This window comes from Astyanax mexicanus, chromosome 6, assembly GCF_023375975.1.
Source record: "Astyanax mexicanus isolate ESR-SI-001 chromosome 6, AstMex3_surface, whole genome shotgun sequence".
Taxonomy (NCBI): Eukaryota; Metazoa; Chordata; class Actinopteri; order Characiformes; family Acestrorhamphidae; genus Astyanax; species Astyanax mexicanus.
This window is the reverse complement of record NC_064413.1, coordinates 35730952-35750187: the sequence shown is the minus strand read 5'-3', so window position 1 is coordinate 35750187 and position 19236 is coordinate 35730952. Positions and strand designations below refer to the sequence as shown.

Below are 19236 nucleotides of genomic sequence, written 5' to 3'. Positions count from 1 at the left end.
AATCTTCAGGCAGACCTTAAACAAGTGGAGTTAACACAAGATTTCATCAAATGTTGTGATATTAATAACCCACTCTGTGTGATCAAGTTTGGAGTAAAATAAATAAAACTAGGCAGATATAATGTGCTTCTGGTAGGTATGTCATGAAAAAAATAAACTATGCAATAGTAAGACAGTAGTAAGACTCAGCTGCCTGTTTATTGGGGATTCATACCTTTGGTCACACTATTTACTTGTATCCCTGGCTAAATAAATACTTGATCGGATGAAGGACAAGCTGAATGACTGAAGCAGTAGTTTGTGTGTGTCACATTATCCTCCTGTAGATTGGCCATGTTGTGTTGTGTCTGGGGTCCAAGAACAGCTTCCATTGTTAGAGGAGAAATTGAATAACATCATATTGTTTTTACCAGGGGTGCTCAAACCTTTGAACGACGGCAATTTAAAAAAGACAGTACTATAAACCTGTTTTACTATATAATACTGAAAGCAATAAAATGTTCAAATAAAGTGTAACATCTGAAATAGAAACCGTTTCTGTAGATGATATGAAGGCTGCATCAAATATTAATCCAATCTCTTGTTTTTCAGGTCAGATAGACATGATTAAAGCGATGGTCAGTGAGTGTATCATCATACAGTTTCTTCCTCATTGGACTTTACTATGACCTCCTACCGGAATATACTGTATTTCCTTAAAGCATGGGTTATTAGGGCACTCTGTGGAAATAAGTAATGAGATGTTGTGATTGTAATAGTCCACTCTGTTTGTTTAAGATTGCTGTCAAATAATTAAAACTAAGCAGATATAATCTGCTTTTGGTAGGTATGGCATGAAAAAACAATAGAAATTTTACTGTACAGCTCTGGAAAAAAAATAAATCACTGATTTTGCAATTTATAGGTATATGTGAAAATTTAACATTGTTGTTTTATTCTATAAACTACAGAGAACATTTCTCCCAAATTCTAAATAAAAATATTGTCATTTAGAGCATTTATTTGCAGAAAATGAGAAATGGCTGACATAAAAAAAAGATGCAGGGCTTTTAGACTTCAAATAATGCAAAGAATATTTTTAATCACAGTTTCCATGCATCTTGGCATGTTCTCCTCCACCAGTCTTACACACTGCTTTTGGATAACTTTATGCCCCTCCTTGTGCAAAAATTCAAGCAGGTCAGCTTTGATGATTTTAAGTGGTCTCTTATTTTGTGTATGTATATAATACAGCTGTATATAAATACAAAATTGTCTCCCTATGAAAAATTTGTAAGTTTAATTAATAAGTTAATTATACATTTTTCACTATTAATTATATAGTTTTCATCAGAGCTGCAGAAATGTATATTATATCACGATGTAGCTTATTGCCTGAGTTAATGGACTGATTTTTCGAAGTATTAGATGCACATTCATAATTTTTCCTCAAGGTTCAACTTAAAAGTTCTAGTCTTCAGCTGATAACAACTGAAGTACTTGAGGCTTTTTATGTACACAGAGACCTCCCATGTGTCCAATTTTTATAGGCTTTAATGTTACATGTAATTAATTTAAGCTAAAATGAATATGTTTGTCAGCAATCAGCGCTCCCAAAATTTGATTAATGATTAATTATAGTGTCTCTAAACATCACAGTAGCATTTACAATTAAACACATTGGAATGAATTGTTAATATATTAATATTAATCTTATCTCATTGCAAATTATCTTATCTAAAAACCTTGTATGTCTTATCTTAAGTGTTTCATGGAAAGGATTACGTACGTATATCTTTTTATAATAATAGCTTGCCGCCCCCTTGCTCACCACACACACACCCACACACACACACACACACACACACATACACACACACACACACACACATTTTGAACTGTCAGCATTCCACTTTGCTTGGGTTACTGACCTCTGATTGCACCCCGCTGCTCGATTTATCTCAGCATTGCTTTTAATTGTTTCTTATTAATAGACTCATTATAGATTGTTGTAGTATTATGAAAACAAACAAACAGTTAAATGTTCTGTTTTTTTTAGTTTTTTTTTAGATTTAATTTAATTTAGTGAATTGTAATAATTATGTATACTAATGATGCTCATTTGCCTGTGTTTTGGACCTTGGACTGTATTATTTCCCTCTCTGTATCAAGCACACATCTTTGGCCTAAACATTAACCATCTTTTTGATGAAAAGTCTCTTTGTTACTCGTCCTTGTTGGAGTCAATAATTAGCAGTTTTTTCCATCGACACTTGCTTATAAGGGTATTGAGCATCTGATTGTTGCCATAACTTTGTGACGAGACATGAGTGCATAGCTGCATACAGTAGGTAAGTTTATTTTAATTTATATTTATGTATTTAAGTTACATACACACACAAAACAAAATGGTATATTGATGTTTTAAAGTTTGCAACATATGTTTTGTCAGCTTTTATCATTTTAACTTTAGTCAATGTACTGTGTCATTACCCAATCTTATGATGACTAATTTTAGATCATATTGACCATAATGGATGATGATCCAGACATTGCTGTTGTTGGAATTGGATGTAATTTCCCTGGAGGTAAAATTTACAAACATAAATGTTCCCTTACAAACTTACAAAGTCTTTGTGTTTGTATTCAGTTTTAAATTGTTATCTTAATTTTAAGTTTCATCATTATATTTTATATATTCTTTATTTATATGATTTTTTTTTTATTGATTCATGTGCATTATATGAAAAATACCGGTAGACCTAGATTTAATCTAATTTATGTATTTTAATTTGTTTCTTGTTTACACTAATAAATGTTCTCTAGGTGAGGGGCTTGATAATTTCTGGAAAGTTCTTTTTGAGGGAAAGAACTGTGCAGTGCAGATACCAATTGAGAGGTTTGACTGGAGACAGTGGTATGATCAGGATGACACTAAACCAGGGAAGTCAAGGACAGAAAAAGCAGCATTTGCTGATGGGTGAGCCTTGCATTCTCTGCAGATTCTTCTATTTAATACATTTTAAAATAATTTTATATATATATTTTTTTAAGTCAAAAGATTCCATGGTAATGTATGTGTCACAGACCCTTTAAAGGCTGTGTAAAATTCCTTACAGCATTCTGTCTGTCCTTTATTTTAACTCATAAATGACATATACTGATCATCCTGAGAGCATTATAACAAGACAGTCTGTGAATCTGTGTTCGTTCCTCTCATCTTATTCACAGAATGTAGGCGTGCTGAGTTACCCCTGTGAAAAGGATGTATACTTAAGAGCATTAAAATGTACATTCAAATTAGGAAAATTAAGAAAACCGAAAAGTGCTTTTTCTTCTTTTTTGCTCAATGAAAATACACATTAAATATACTTTCTCTGTATTTCTATAGAATGTATTTTTAATTAATATGCTTTAAATAATATGTTCTGTTGTTAAAAAAGAAATAAAAAATTACTTCAAGTGTATTAAAGATGATGTTTAAAAAAACACATACTTACATCTACTTAAGTTTGCAGAAGATATACGAAAAAAAGCACTCAAAAGCACAACCTAATGCTTTTGTCATATTTAAAAATAGCTTATTAACAATTGAAATATACTTTTTAGTATGCATTTAGTATGTATTTAGGAATCTATTCATTTTAATTCTGAAAGTATGTAATTTTCCTTGTTAAGTATACTTTTAATTTTTTTTTACCTAAATACACTTTTATTTTACAAGGGTAGTGCTGGAGATAAAACTAGCCTAGCTCCTTTTAAAAGTGTACAAATCATTTTCAATTATTCAAATGCTTTAATTAAAAGGTTTTATGCTCCATAAAACTAGTTCTGACATAATTTCTAGATCAAACTGTTAAAATACAGCTTATAAAATTGTTGTCACATAGTCTGATGTGTTAAATTAGGATTTAATCCTTAACATGTTTACAGTCATGTTCGTACAGTAAGGAAAAAAAAAACTTGAATGAGCTTCTCACTGAATTTATCACATTTTATTTTACATTTCTGAAATTATGCTATAGTTTCAATGAGCTGGATCACAAATTCTTTGGAATCACTGAGGCGGAGGTGGAGCAGATGGATCCTCAGCACAAGATTCTTCTCCAGTGCACATATAGGGCGTTGGAAAATGCTGGGATACCTATGGAAAAGGCCAGCGGAAGCAGAACAGGAGTATATGTAGGTAAGTGGCTACAGATATCGTATTAAAATGTTAAATGTATGAAAATTGTAATGAACTAATATTAGTATTCAAAGCAATAATGTTTTTGAAAAATAAAAAAGCACAAATGCTAAAATACTTCATCTTAATTTCAAACAAATTTATATGTATGTTATTTCAGGCTTGATGAACCGAGACTATGAGCTCACCATGGCAAGTGTTAACCCAGTCATCATTAATCACTGCACTGGCACTGGTCTAGCCATGAGCATAGCTGCCAACAGAATCTCCTACACCTTCAACTTTACTGGGCCGTCTTTGGCAATTGACTGTGCCTGCTCTTCATCTCTCGTTGCCCTCCATTTAGCCTGTCAAGCCATGAGACAAGGTAAAATAACCGAGAAGCAGTGTTGAATGTATTATTGAAAATGCAGTAAAGCTTTTATTGCCATTTTATCTGTTGTGGTAATGATAAGGTATGGAAAGAAGATATGTAACATCATATAACATATGGTACATATGATAACATTAAGGTACAGTACACACTTAGAAAAGTAAGTACAGATTTGTACTTAAAAGAGTACAAAGCTTGTCGCTGGGGCTGTACCTTATACTGAGGTACAAAAAAGTACCTTTCAGTGAAAGTCCTTATTTGTACCCATGGTTTTTATGCCAGTAAAGATTATAAAGAATATAAACATTATCATCAACTGAATATGGCTCAAAAACTTGATGATCCAAAATTGTCTGGCTCTCAAATAAAAAAAATGTGCAAATAAAATATATATTGTTTATTAATACAGTGCTCCAGAAAACTGAATGTACCTTTTGGCTGGTTAAATGGTACAAATCTGTACTTATTGCTGTTAGAAATTACTTTGTACTTCAGAGGGCACAAATCTGACCCTGTAAAGACCAATATTGTACCTTAAAGGGTACAATTATGAACAGTGTACCTTTGAGTACAAAAAAGTACTCCTTTCGTACCTCTGTTTTTTAGAGTGTACATGCAGACAGCTTATACACACATGATCACAGCAGTTAATGAGTTAGAAGAATACAGTACTTCGGAAATACAGGGTTTTAGCTGCAACGTATTCTTACTAAGTGTGCAAAAAATATTTTTTAGAAACTACAACTTCTTGAAATATTAATCTTGTATTAAACTAAGTTTCATTGTATCCTATTCAACAGGAGACTGTGAAATGGCTGTGTGTGGAGGGGTTAGCTGCATTTTCCAGCCTAGAGTATTTGTAGCTCTAAGCAAGGCAAAGATGGTCGCACCTGATGGCACAAGCAAACCATTCTCCAACACAGCAGATGGTTATGGGAGAGGAGAAGGATGTGGAATTGTTGTCCTGAAGCCTCTGAAAAAGGTATTTCCCAATACATAAACTAGATACATTAATAACTTAACCAAAAATATTAGTCAATCTTTTACCATGATTTACAAAAGAATATTTATTTCAGACATCAGATAACTGTATACTGCATATGTGCATGCTCTGACAGGCTCTACAAGACCACGATCATATCTGGGGAGTTATATGCAAAACTGCAGTGAACCAAGATGGCCACACTATCACTCCAATGACAAAGCCATCCATGGTCCAGCAAGAAGATCTTCTCAAGAGAATCTACTCTGCAGAGTCCTATCGGTCTGAAGTCCAGTACATAGAAGCTCATGGGACTGGCACTCCAGTGGGAGATCCAACAGAAGCAGGTAGCATTTCCAATATCATTGCCAAAGCAAGACCTGCAGGTTTAGGGCCGCTCTGTATCGGCTCCGTGAAGAGCAACATTGGGCACACAGAATCTGCAGCCGGAGTAGCAGGACTCATTAAGGTTCTCCTGATGATGAAACATGAAACTATTGTTCCATCAGTTTTCTACTCAGAGGAAACCTCTAGCATTGATTGTCAAGCTCTCAATCTTAGAATTCCCAGCAAATCTGAGAAATGGGTCACCAGACAAAGCTCAGCAAGAATTGCTGGGATAAACAACTTTGGATTCGGTGGAACAAATGCACATGCAGTTGTAAGACAGTATGTTCACACAGAAATTCCAAGAGAGTCTGTGAAGAAGTGCCATCATTTTTTTGTAGTTTCTGCAGCCACAGAGAAATCAATTGCAATGACAGTACAAGACACTGTACAAAACATTAATGCAGGGAAAATAACAGATCTGCAAGGCCTGGTGTACACTTCCGCTTGTAGAAGGAGTCACCTGAAACACAAATATCGAAAAGTCTTTCATGCATCATCTTTGTCTGATTTGAAAGAGAAGCTTATGAAGCATGCTTTAGACAAACCAACTGTACCATCGAAGCAAGATCCGAGACTAATTTTTGTGTTTTGTGGGAATGGTGTGACTTACAGAGGCATGTGTAGGCAGCTTCTAAAAGAGGAATCTGTTTTCAGGGAGAAAGTCAAAGAGATTGAAGGCCTTTTTCAAAGCTACCAGAAAATGAGTCTCATAGAGAAGCTGGAGAATCAAACAGAGGATGATAAAGATTTCACAAATCCAGAAATTATCCAGCCTCTTCTTTTTGCAGTGCAGGTTGCCATTTCTTACCTGCTAAAGCACTGGGGTATTAGACCAGATGCTGTTCTAGGACATTCTGTTGGAGAGGTTGCTGCAGCCCATTGCTCTGGTTTGTTGTCACTTAAGGATGCAGTGAAGGTCATCTATTATCGGAGCAGTTTGCAAAGTAGAGTAACTGGAGGGAAAATGCTGGTTGTAAGCAACATGGCTGTACCAGATGTGCTAAAAACTCTTCCTTCTTACTCTGGGAAGATTTGCTTGGCAGCCCAAAACAGCCCTCAGTCTTGCACCATTTCAGGAGATGCAGATGCCATTGATAGTTTATACAAGAGCCTGAAAAAACAGGATCATAGCCAACAACTGTTCCTTCGAATTTTGGACGTCCCCGCTGCATATCATAGCCATATGATGGATTCTATTGTAGCAGAAGTGGAGACTATAGGATCATTTCAGGCACAGGATATGGTGGCAGAATTGTTCTCAACAGTGTCAGGGGACAAAGCATGTCCAATAGATTTTGTTAACGGCACATACTGGGCAAGAAATATCCGAGAACCAGTCGCATTTGAGCAAGCAGTAAGATCAGCAAAAAAGACCAAAAATGCTGTCTTTGTTGAGATTGGTCCTAGAAGGGCTCTGCAAAGAAACATCGTAGAGACTCTAGGAAATGGCACAGTGGTGCTTCCTTCTGTTCAGCCAGAGAAAGATCTTGACACAATGCTCACTGTTGTATCCAGACTATTTGAAATGGGAGTCAATATAGATTGGGACCAGTTCTACAAAGGCTGTGAGATGAAACCAAGTCCTTTTCCAAGCTATCAGTTTGACAGTGTTAGGAGAGATGTACTCATTGAAGCAACATTCTCTGACACCAGTGGTGGCCATCCTGGAATTAAACAGATGAGTAAAGATGGCTCGGTTTTCAGCTGTGACCTCTCCTCTGGGTCACTGTCCTACCTACATGAACACAAACACCAAGGCGTTCCCATTGTTCCAGGTGCTTTTCATGTTGAGCTGGGCTTAGCAACTTTTATGATCAGTGCAAAACCAAAGGTGCCCCTAAGATCAGTGCAGCTTAGTATACGATTCCACACTCCATGTGTTCTGTCACAGAATACTCCAGAAATAAAAGTGCAACTCGAATCAACTGAAAAAATGGCAGAGAATAGCTTTAATTTCAAAGTATATTCAACATCTGCTAACTATGCATCTGGCAGAGTTGAGCCAACACAGAGAACGCTGCCTGAGGAGCAGCATATTTCACTAGATGCTGTCTATAAAAGATGTCAGTCAGTTGTGAGATCTGAAGAGTTCTATAAGTACCTTTCTATGGGTGGGTTTCAGTACGGTGCTGTTTTCAGAAACAAGGGGGATGTTTTTTATGGGGAGGAACTTAGAGAAACCTACTCGGTTGTGACTGTCCCAGATGAGTTGTTGCCTCAGCTTCATGACTACTACCTCCATCCTGTAGTCTTAGACTATCTCATGCAACTTCTCCCAGTAACAGGAACCTATCAATACTTGGGAAGGCCTGGATTCCCCTCTAAAATTGGCAGCTTAACTGTGTTTGAACCTCTGCAGAAGGAAATGGTTGTCTATTTGAGAGCAACATTTGTAGGAACTGAGGAACTTCACATCTGTGGATGTTTCACTGACAAAGAAGGCAGAGTTCTGGTAGAACTCAAGCATGTGACGATCACTTACTTAGGGAATCGCTCTAATGTGGTAGAAGAGTATTTTTACCACAACAGCTACAGCATTGCCACTGAGTACGATGGCATCTCCTCCTTATTGCCAACTTCACTAGTCTTTGCTGATCATGTAGGGATTGCTAGAGGCCTGCAACCGTACTTGGACGAGTCATCTAAATGCATTTCTCCCACAAAAACAAAAGCACTACTGGAACAGCAATTCGACAGTTTGCTCTCTGAACTGAAAACTCCAAATTTCAAAGCACATTTTGCTGAGATTTTGTTCATGTGGGGGAGTGGAGACCTCACCTCATACAAAACTGAGAACGTGCTAGACTGCATGAGCACTTGTTGTGAGATTTTACGCAAAATTGTTGCAGGCCTCAAGGCAATGAGTTTCCAGAACTCCATCAGGGTAGTAACCTATCGCTCATCAGAAGACACAGTAGACTATATCAGTCCTGGTTTTGTTCTCTCTGGAATGACAAGAGCATGTGCAGCTGAGTTACCAGATCTCTCCTTTCAGCTGATAGACATGAGCTCGGTTTCTGTTGATGACATCAAAGCCTTGGCCAAGGTCCTCAAGTCTTACCCTTGCAGCAAATACCCAGAGCTAGTCATAAAAGATGGCCAGATTCTTAAACCTCAGATTAGCCACACAACGGGTATCAATACAGACAGCATTCATCAAAGTATACACTCGAAAATTGAGTGTGAAGGCTTCACTTTGCAAACCTCTGATCCCTACAGAATGACCAACTTGTCAGCATTCGCTTCTGATAAATCTGCTGAACACATTCAAGGGAAAAATGTGGAGGTCAAACTCTCTAAAATGTGTGTGCATTCTTCAGACTACTTTCCAGTTAGCGTTTCTGAACTAAACTTCGGTCAGACGTTATACTGGAATGAGCACACATCTCAGAGCCACAATTGTTTAGCTCTTGACTTCAGTGGAACTGTGACTGCAGTGGGAAAGGATATTAGCAAGCTAAAAATTGGAGATCATGTTGCCTGTTGCTACCCTGTTGAAACTTCTAGCAAAGTTATTATTCCTGCAGCAGCTTGCTACAAAACAAAGAGGCATCCATTTTTGAAGGACTCGCCTTGTGTCTCTTACGTTATTCTCGCCTGGGAGATCCTACAGAGTGCATTACCAAAAGCCAAGCAACAGATGAAGTTAGGTATTTTCTCCACAGTTCCAAATTCAATTCTGGTGAAGATCTTACACCTCACAGCGAGCAAATCAGGCTGGGGTGTCAAGGTGGGAACAAATGCTGATCAGTTGCATCAAGACTTCAAAGAAATGGTGGGAATTGTGCTGTTGCCTCCCTATGATGAATCACTCATTGCGAAAGCATGTAGTGTTGTGGGTGTTCAACATGTTGTTCTTGTCTTTGACAACCAATCGAAACCCTCTGTCAGCCAACTTGCTTTCAGAGGTCAGAATGACGGAGTTCATTTGAAAGTCATTTTCACTTCAGTCATAATGCAGAAGCAGTCTATAACAGCAAGAAAGCCATGCATTTCCCAATGGCTAAAGAACATGCATTTGGACAAAACAAGGTCTGTCAAATTTGAAACAACCACTGTTCAAAGGCTAACTAATGAAACGATTGACTTCTTGCATTTAGAAGATCAATCCTACTTCAGAAATCAGATTTTGCCTGTGGTGGTCCTAAATCATGACACCACAAGTGAACTGTCTAACATTCCACTGACACCAAAAGCTAAGAAGTTGTTTCACAAGAATTCGGTCTACATCGTGACAGGTGGTCTTTCAGGGCTTGGCTTTGAGACAGTGAAGTTCATTGCTCAAAGAGGAGGTGGGACTATAGTTATCCTCTCTAGAAGTGCTCCAAGTCATCTGATGGAACAGGAAATAAATCATGTCAAAAATCAATGCCAGTCATTAATCACATGCCTGCAGTGTGATGTTTCAGTGTCAGAGCACGTTCACCAAGTTGTTGCTCAAATCAAAAAACAGTTCCCATCAAATCCCATCAAAGGTGTGTTCCACAGTGCTGTTGTCCTTCACGATGGGCTCATAGAAAGCTTGAACAAATCCCTGTATGAGAAAGTGATGAGTCCAAAAGTGAATGGTGTGATCAATCTTCACCACGCCACTAAACACTGCAATCTTGACTATTTTGTGTGCTACTCCTCCATCTCAGCCTTCCTTGGCAATGCTTCTCAGACAAATTACGCTGGAGCCAACACATTCATGGATACTTTCTGTCAGTACCGCAGGAACATTGGGCTTCCAGGTCAGTCAATTAACTGGGGAGCATTGAATTTGGGTCTCCTGTTAAACAAAGAACATTTCCAAAGGTTCCTGGAGGCAAAAGGAATGATGATCCTGGAAGTGACAGAGATTCATGAAAGTCTTGAGCAGTGCCTTCTGATCAACAAACCACAGCAAGCTGTGTGTAGGTTCAATTTTAAGAACATAAGGTATAATGTTCTCTCACAAAACAAAGCCCTCACCATGCGACTCTCAGCACTGGTAGAGGAGGCCTTTAAAAAGGCTAAAGTGGTTGATTCTAGCTCTAAGCAGACTACTAACCCAGTCTCATCACCTAAAGAATATATCAAGTCAGTGATCAGTGAAACTATTGGTGTTGAAAAAGAAGATCTGACTGAAGAAACGCCGCTTTCAACACTGGGCCTTGATTCTATGTTGGCCATGACTCTACAGAACCTGATATTTCAAGAGAAAGGGGTGAATATACCTCTGGTAACCCTCCTTGATCCAGACATCACATTATCAGGCTTAGTTAAAATGTTTGGAGAGGAAGAGAATGAAAATGAGGGAAATTATCACGATACCAATAAATCACTCACAGGCAACCCAGAAGAGGTCACAATATTCTAGATAGCTCTGTTTATGGTTGTTTATGTAATCCACATGAGTGCCTTTTTGATCTTGGTTTATAGACCTGTTTGCACCTGGTCTTTTTATGTGAGTAATATATGGAGTGTATTTTGATAAGATTTTATCCATACAAATTTGTTTGTACTAGGGGAATTTTGATTGCTCTTAAACTGCTATAACATGGCTCAAATATATCTTTAACCATCCCCCGAAGAGGTCTAAATGACCTGTATCTTTTTGAAATGTGTCTTGGGACTTCATGTGACTTGTCTTTATCCTGATATAATCCTGTAATCATATGAAATAAAGAGTCAAAGTTGAGTACAATGTATATATATATAATGCTAGATGCATATTTTGGGAAACACTGTGTTCTCATATCCTCAGATGTTAGAACTCGTACTGGTTTGTAAAATAACATAATATAGATGTGAATATGTGAAATGAATCAGACATTATGATCATTTTATGTATATTTCTTGAAGTTTTTTAATCTCAGTACAAAAATGAATATATTAATGTATTACCTCTTTGCAAGGCTTTGTTGTGTACAGTTTATTTTTCACATTTTTTAATACAAATATAGATGCAATAACGGAAATATGTAAAAATGTTATACTTTGCTAATTCAATAAACAATTACCTAAAAAAATAATAAATGTGTAGAGGATGGTTGTGTTTCTTTTAAACAGGAATTTGTCAATTAATTGAATATTTTAAATCATATGTGCCATTTTATAACATTTTATTTTTATGTATTTTTAAGATTTTGTTATATTTATCGAAATAATATGTGTTCATGCTTTAAAAAGGGTAGTTGAATAAACATATAAGCTAAAGTATTTAAAGTTTATCAAGACTCAGTTTATTACTTTATATAATGAAAGTGTACTTCTCAATAAAATTTTAAATAGATTAATTTTACAGGTGGATTATAATTCTATGTTCATTCTGTCCTATTGTTCTGTCTCTTCTTTCATATGAGAGCACAGACAGGCCAGAGAGTTTCCTGCTAATTGCTGGCCCCTTTAAACCATTTTTGTGACAGTAATTGAATCACATACTCTGTTGTCATGAATAGAGATTTTGCTCATTAATGAACTCGCTGATCATTCTCTAGTCACATATCACTCTGGGTTCTGCATCAACAAGATCTCAGCATGCGCCGTAAGTCTACACTTTTTCATCATTGTGATATATACATTATGCTTATATTCATTTTGCTTATGTTTATTTTAATAGATTATTAACCCTGTGTTAGGTTAACACATTTTATGTTCCAAAAAAAAGCAAGTGGGTGATTATAGCTGATTATAGATCCACAATAATGCCTATTAGTGTTCTTATAGATCTTAGATTAATGTATTTGCTATTTATGACCTGTAGACCTCACGGACCTCAGCTCATACAACTCAGATTTGAGTTAAAATTGCATACTTTTTTCATCATTTTGATACTCAGGCAAATCACAATGTGCTATTAATCACAGAATATACTTTTGTTATGGGAGAGAGAGTAGATTGTAAAATTATTGTAATAATGTATTTTAATTATACATGTTTACTTAAATATATTTATGATTTGTTCATTTGATTAATTATTTGGAAGAGAAAATGGTGTGCTCATGAAACTTTGAAGAAAAGTGAGCAGGCTGGGATTTAAACTTGCTGCAGAGTGAAGCGCAAAAAATGCCTCAGAAGAGGTGTTGGGAAAAAAGGCGGGAAATAGAACAAAGGAAATGCCACTTTTTGCATATACAAATAAAAGGCAGCCAACAGCTGAAAACTTTAAATATAAATAACTTGAATCACTATAAAACTCAAAATAAACTGAGTACAGCTCAGTCCACTCCCACTTTGTTTAATTATAGTGTCTTTCTTTTCTGATTAACACCCATTTTGGATTTTATTTTTTTTGAGTTTCTTTTATGACTCAATTTTCTTCCTTGTATTTTTTCTACTCCTTTCTTGTTGTAGTTTCTTTCTTCCTTACTTTCTTTCTTTTTAACCCTCTGTTTCCAGTCACCCCTCCACAAAGATGCAAAGAGATGTGAGGCTTTGGCCTGTGTTTTTATACCATGCTGCACAGGTGTGGCTGGTTGGCACTCATTACAGGGGGATTCTGGGAATTGGATTTACAGGACCCAACGCCATTGATTCTTCCCCTTTGCCGCTCAGCTCCCCTGCTGGTGGTCAGTGGTGCAGCCCTGCCCATCACAACTTTGTGTCAAAGTTAAGAAAATTTGATTTGATTTTAAATCCTTTGATTTTAAATCCTTTAGCAGTGACAAAACAAAATAACATTTGTTTGTGTTGGTGGGCAAAATTGACTATTATGAATTAATTAGTAAATACATGGGTTCAAAATTACACTTGACAAATTTACAACTTACAAAATTCATCAAAGAACAACAGTAAAATGGTGTAGCTTAAGTATTTCCCACTTTCGTAGTAAGTTAAAAGCAAAATTAATAAATTACAGATAAAAAAATAAACATGCAAAATATAAGGAAGCAGTAACCCAACAGCTGAATAAAAAATATAACTAATCAAATAAACAATAATCATTAGTATTAGTAGTAGTTAATTAAAGATAAAAAAAACAAAAATGCAGTATGCAAATGTAGGTTAATAAAATATTATAAAAAACTTAATAGAAGAACAAAATAGAAGTTATTAGAAGGATGAAAATAATTGAAACCTAAACATTAATAAAGTATGGATTAATGGATGAGAATCCCATTTGCGTTCTAGTAAAAACACACATGTACAAACCCACTCAAAGCTCATGCCCACCTGGACTCATCAAGCCACATATAGCCTAATCCCATTCATTCCTGTGGGGGAAAAAATCTGTAATAATCCTACTGTAAATCTCTCAGTCTAAATAGTAATAATACACACGGTGATATAAGATGTGTATAAGAAAAAATACTGAACAATTATTTAGAAGCGCTAAATCTATTATAGAGAGGTTGATTTATTTTTGTTTAAATTGTATTATTTTTTATTTTATTTTAGACTCATTTGACTGAATTGTGAATATTCAACGTCTCTCTCATTCTTCCCATGAGTGGTCGCTCTTACCCGGGGTGTGGGTCGGGGATGGTGTAATAATACTCAGGCGTTATGCCTGCGAGGACTTGGAAAATCAAAACCTCTTTAGTTTAGAGTTTAGATAAAAACTGCAGTGTATGTATTTTTATTTGAGTGTTAATTGTTGGATATATTTGTTATATATGTTTTTATTTGGTTTTCGGAGGTTTGTGGATGTTTTAAATGTTGTTTTGTGTTGTGTGATATTATTTCCTAATCCCGGTGAACATGGCCGGGTGTAAGACAGACTGCGTGGAGAAACCGATATCCATCGGTTTCCAGAAGTTCGGGCGCTTTGTCGGGTCGAACCCCTGGTGGTTTTTCCTGTGTCCTCTGCTGATCTCTACGCTCCTGGGCAGCGGGTTTTATTTTCTGGAGGAGCGGGAGTCTAATGATATAGAGGAGCAGTTCACCCCGGTTAACGGACCCGCCAAACTGGAGCGACAGTTCGTCCAGCAGAACTTCCCGCTGAACGACTCCGTGTTCTCCAACCAGAGGCTGTACACGGACGGAGTCTACGCGTCCTTCATCGCCGTCTCCACGTCCCCCAGCATCCTGACCCAAGCCGCCTTCAGAGAGATAGAGCGCCTGGACAGGAGCATCAGGGCGCTGAACGTGTCTGTGGGAGGAGAGGCGCTCACTTTTGACGGACTTTGCGCTCGGAGATACAAGAAGTGCATCCCCAACAAAATCCTGGATGTTTATCATTTTTACGGGGAGCGTTTCGAAAAGACAGAGCTGACTTTTCCTTTCTTTCGCTTTGGATTTACTCCAGTTTTCCTGGGATATTCGGTCGGCGGGGTGAATGTGAGCTCGGCGGTTCTGAAGAGCGCTAAAGCCATTCGATTCTTTTATTTTCTCAAGGAGGATAATCGCTCCAGGACTGATCTGTGGCTAAACGAGTTCCTCAAGGTCTTTCCCTCCAATCTATCAACCAAGTTTATTAAGGTAAGAGTGCATGACTTAAAGAAAATTGATATAAAATGGAAATGGAAATAATCACACGTTTTTTTTTCTGGTTGTTTGTTATTATAATCAAATTCAGCATTATATCTTTAGATATGTAAACTCGCATCATGCACACTTTATCTGAGAGAGGGTGCAGTAATCTCCACCTCAGCCCTGACCTTTCACTTATTTTACTACCATCCTGCCAGCATAAGCTCTGCAGTGGCAAATGAGGATAGACTGGACTGGATTCGACTAATTTGCTTTGATTAATCCTCACATTCCTGGTGCACGTGGTGTTCTACAACTGTACAACGGTTTTGTGCACTTAAAGAATAAATTAATAAAGTAACTGTGATAAACTGATACAACTAATAAAAGAATATAGGGATTCAACTCGTTATTGTTTTGTTAATTCACTATTAAAAGTTTGAAAAGCTCAAACATATGAAGGCATACACACTGTTTAAAAACGTTTTTTATGGTATTTTTGCTTTGAATTCACTTTGAATTCACTTTTGCTTTTGAATTCACTTGTTTATTGAATTTTAAAGTGGAATATGTGATTTTTAGCTGGCAAGTGGTCTTTGTTAAAGTAAAGTTGGCTGTTACTTTAAACTCAGTAAAAAGGTATTTTGTTGATATTTGACATTGTGTGATATTTGGCATGGCAAAAATCTGTAAAGTAATAATTTTCTTTTGGTAGTAGAAGCACCAGAAAATGTCTGTAAAATGACTATATGTTTACAATTTTTTGTCTAATAACAGAAATGTCTTAATTGATTAAAAAGCATATGTTTATATTACCTTTGAAACATTTTACAGTGCAGTTTTACTGAATTATTATTTGAAAATGTATTTATATATATATAAATACATATATAAATACATATAAATACATACATATATATACATATATATATATATTTTTTTTTTTTTTTTTTTTTTTTTTTTTTTTTTTTTTCATACTCATAGGTAACCTACTCTACATCCCTGTCAAGGCAGGTGGAATTTGAGGCAAATACAAAAGACGTCATCCCTTTGTTCTCCATTACATATGTCATTGCCATTGCATTTTCAATCCTCTCTTGTCTGAGGTATGTGCAGCTATATTACATTATGCAAACATATTTAAATCATTTTTGTTGTGGAATTTGTATATATTTAATATGAGCAATTGCCAAATATCCATTATGACCATTATAATCCAATAGGTTCGACTGTGTGAGAAACAAGGTGTGGGTGGCTACCTTTGGTGTTTTGTCTGCTGGACTTGCTGTGCTTTCCTCTTTCGGTATGATGCTACATATTGGAGTCCCATTCGTCATGACAGTGGCTAATTCACCCTTCTTGATATTGGGTAATGATCTCTTAATACTACACTTAATGTCTTGATGTTATTTAATACATGTTATGTTTTGAAAGGTATACAGTACACTGAGTGGTTAAGTATAAGTACTTTTAGGCAATTTTAGGGATTCTTAAATTATAAAGTGTGGATTGAACCACTTAAGCTGCTTTGAGGAACCTTCCAGAAAGCTTCAGGTACTTTAGTAAGCATTTTCTTTTAAAAACCTTGAAGGTTCCTTAAAGCACCTTAATAGGTTCCTCCTTCAAGTAACTTTTAATTTTAACAGTATATAACACCTTTGAATTCTTCAATATGCTTTGTTTTCAGGAATTGGAGTTGATGACATGTTCATTTTGATCTCATGCTGGCAGCAGACTAATGTTCACGATCGAGTAGAAGACCGTCTGGCTAATACCTATAAAGAGGCAGCAATATCTATCACCATCACCACTCTCACAGATGTCTTGGCGTTCTACATCGGACTTATGACGCCCTTTCGCTCGGTCCAGTCCTTCTGCCTTTATACCAGCACCTCCATCTTGTTCTGCTACATCTACAGCATCACATTTTTTGGAGCATTCCTTGTGCTAAATGGGCGGCGTGAGAACAGAAACCAGCACTGGCTGACCTGCAAAGAAGTACCTGAGGAGTGCCCCACGGATCAGTCAAAATGGCACGAGTTGTGTTGTGTGGGAGGGGCCTATGACCTTCACACAGGTTCAGAGGAGGTGCAGCCTATGAATCACTTCTTCAAGAAGTACTATGGTCCTTTTCTGACAAAGTCATGGACTAAAGTTTTTGTGATTCTGCTCTACATGCTCTATTTGACAGTCAGCATTTATGGATGCTTCCAGATAAAGGAAGGAATTGATCTGCGTAATTTGGCTGCAGATGACTCGTATGTAGTGAGGTACTATGATGATGAAAAAGCCTACTTCTCTGAATATGGACCAAACATCATGGTCATTGTACGCAGTGAATTTTCGTATTGGGACGAAAAGAATATGTCAGATCTGGAATCATGTGTTGAAGATTTTAAAAACTTGTCGTTCATTGAAAAGGATATATTCACTTCATGGATTAAATCCTATAAGTATTACGGATATCATAAAAATCTGAATCTCAGTGCTGAACATGTTTTTAAAGATAATTTGGGAACATTTCTGAGGTTCTACTCTGACTTCAGACAGGATGTTAATTTTACAAATAATTCTATCTATGCCTCTCGTTTCTTCATACAGACTGTTAATATATCCACGGCTCTGGACGAGATGAATATGTTAAACAAACTGCGAGACACAGCACAGAGATGTCCGGTCCCTTTGCTTGTGTATCACCCTGCATTTATTTATCATGATCAATATGCAGTGATTGTTAGCAATACCATTCAAAATATTGCAGTTACTACTGCTGTCATGCTGCTCATCTCCCTGCTGTTGATCCCAAACCCTTTGTGTTCCCTTTGGGTAACATTCTCCATTGCTTCAGTCATCGTTGGCGTCACTGGATTCATGGCACTGTGGGATGTTAATTTAGACACTATTTCCATGATCATCCTTGTCGTTTGCATTGGGTTTTCTGTTGACTTTTCTGCTCACATTTCATATTCTTTTGTATCCAGCAAGAAGCTTAGTGCTAACGAGAAGGCCGTAGATGCTCTTTTCAGTTTGGGATATCCTATATTACAAGGAGCTGTGTCCACTATCCTCGGAGTGGTAGTGCTCTCCGCTTCAAAGAACTACATATTCAGGACATTCTTTAAAATAATGTTTCTGGTAATCTTTTTTGGACTCTTTCATGGCATCACCTTCATCCCTGTATTTTTAACATTTTTTGACATGTGTAGTGGGATGTATGATAAAGTCAACAAGGATAAGCAAGGTCTGGAGGACCAGGCCACAGGAAACAGTCATGGCAATAACATTCAGTCTAAAGCAAAAGAGAATGATTTGACAGAAAAGGAAATATACTTTAATCACACCTTTTTGCCTGATGTTACTGAACCATGTAATTCAAAACCCTGCCCGTCAGTCTGGGGTCTAACTGGAATTAGCCAGGATGTCCAAAATAGCCAGATGTGCATGATAAGCACCATTCCAATGTTTAAAGTGGATAGTCAGACCTATACGGTTCACATGTACGCAAACCATGACACCGCTACGTTTGCTGTTAACGGTCAGTCAAAATGTGGACCTGATGACCAGAACTGTGTTGGAAATGTCAATGTCAAATCGGAAATGTCAAATCACTGTACAGCTAACAACATTCCTTCCATTTTTTCCTCTTTTTCTGATGTAGATGGATCATAACATACTTAGATGCATTTTTTATGTTTTTTTTATTTTCTGGTTTTCTTATCACAAACGGCATTTTGCTGTAATCTAGTGCTAAAACATCACCTACATGAGTTTCACACAAATGTACATGAACCAGTCGTTTTGTAATTCATGGTGTTAGCCAAACTATTATGTGGCTCTCAGATATAAATACTTTTTTCTAAATGGTTTATTTATATTGAGTGTATTTGATGTGTTCTGTTCTAAATTGATGAAACACAATCATCAAATAAATGCAAGTGTATAAGCATGCAG

General features: G+C 36.7%; 2 protein-coding genes across 2 annotated transcripts; both read left to right on the top strand.

The window, feature by feature from the left end:
- The first annotated feature begins 1816 nt into the window (after positions 1-1816).
- Positions 1817-11819, top strand: fasn2 (fatty acid synthase 2). The gene is made up of 6 exons (XM_007249575.4): positions 1817-2567; positions 2806-2959; positions 4005-4165; positions 4326-4532; positions 5339-5520; positions 5657-11819. The coding sequence occupies exons 1-6, from the start codon at positions 2513-2515 to the stop codon at positions 11249-11251; spliced, it is 6354 nt and encodes a 2117-aa protein (XP_007249637.3). The 5' UTR covers positions 1817-2512; the 3' UTR covers positions 11252-11819.
- A 2552-nt stretch (positions 11820-14371) lies between these two features.
- Positions 14372-19149, top strand: LOC103042169 (patched domain-containing protein 3-like). Its single transcript, XM_015605870.3, has 4 exons — positions 14372-15294; positions 16270-16391; positions 16509-16654; positions 16973-19149. Exons 1-4 carry the CDS (start codon positions 14575-14577, stop codon positions 18952-18954), a joined length of 2970 nt encoding a protein of 989 aa, XP_015461356.3. The 5' UTR covers positions 14372-14574; the 3' UTR covers positions 18955-19149.
- Positions 19150-19236: the final 87 nt, after the last annotated feature.

Bases quoted from the DNA above. Each gene is read 5' to 3' on its own strand.
- fasn2 (XM_007249575.4), top strand. From the start codon at position 2,513: ATGGATGATGATCCAGACATTGCTGTTGTTGGAATTGGATGTAATTTC. The intron at 4,166-4,325 runs GTAAGTGGCTAC...ATGTTATTTCAG, and splicing joins CAGAACAGGAGTATATGTAG to GCTTGATGAACCGAGACTAT. The intron at 5,521-5,656 runs GTATTTCCCAAT...ATGCTCTGACAG, and splicing joins TCCTGAAGCCTCTGAAAAAG to GCTCTACAAGACCACGATCA.
- LOC103042169 (XM_015605870.3), top strand. From the start codon at position 14,575: ATGGCCGGGTGTAAGACAGACTGCGTGGAGAAACCGATATCCATCGGT. The intron at 16,392-16,508 runs GTATGTGCAGCT...ATAATCCAATAG, and splicing joins TCAATCCTCTCTTGTCTGAG to GTTCGACTGTGTGAGAAACA. The intron at 16,655-16,972 runs GTAATGATCTCT...CTTTGTTTTCAG, and splicing joins TTCACCCTTCTTGATATTGG to GAATTGGAGTTGATGACATG.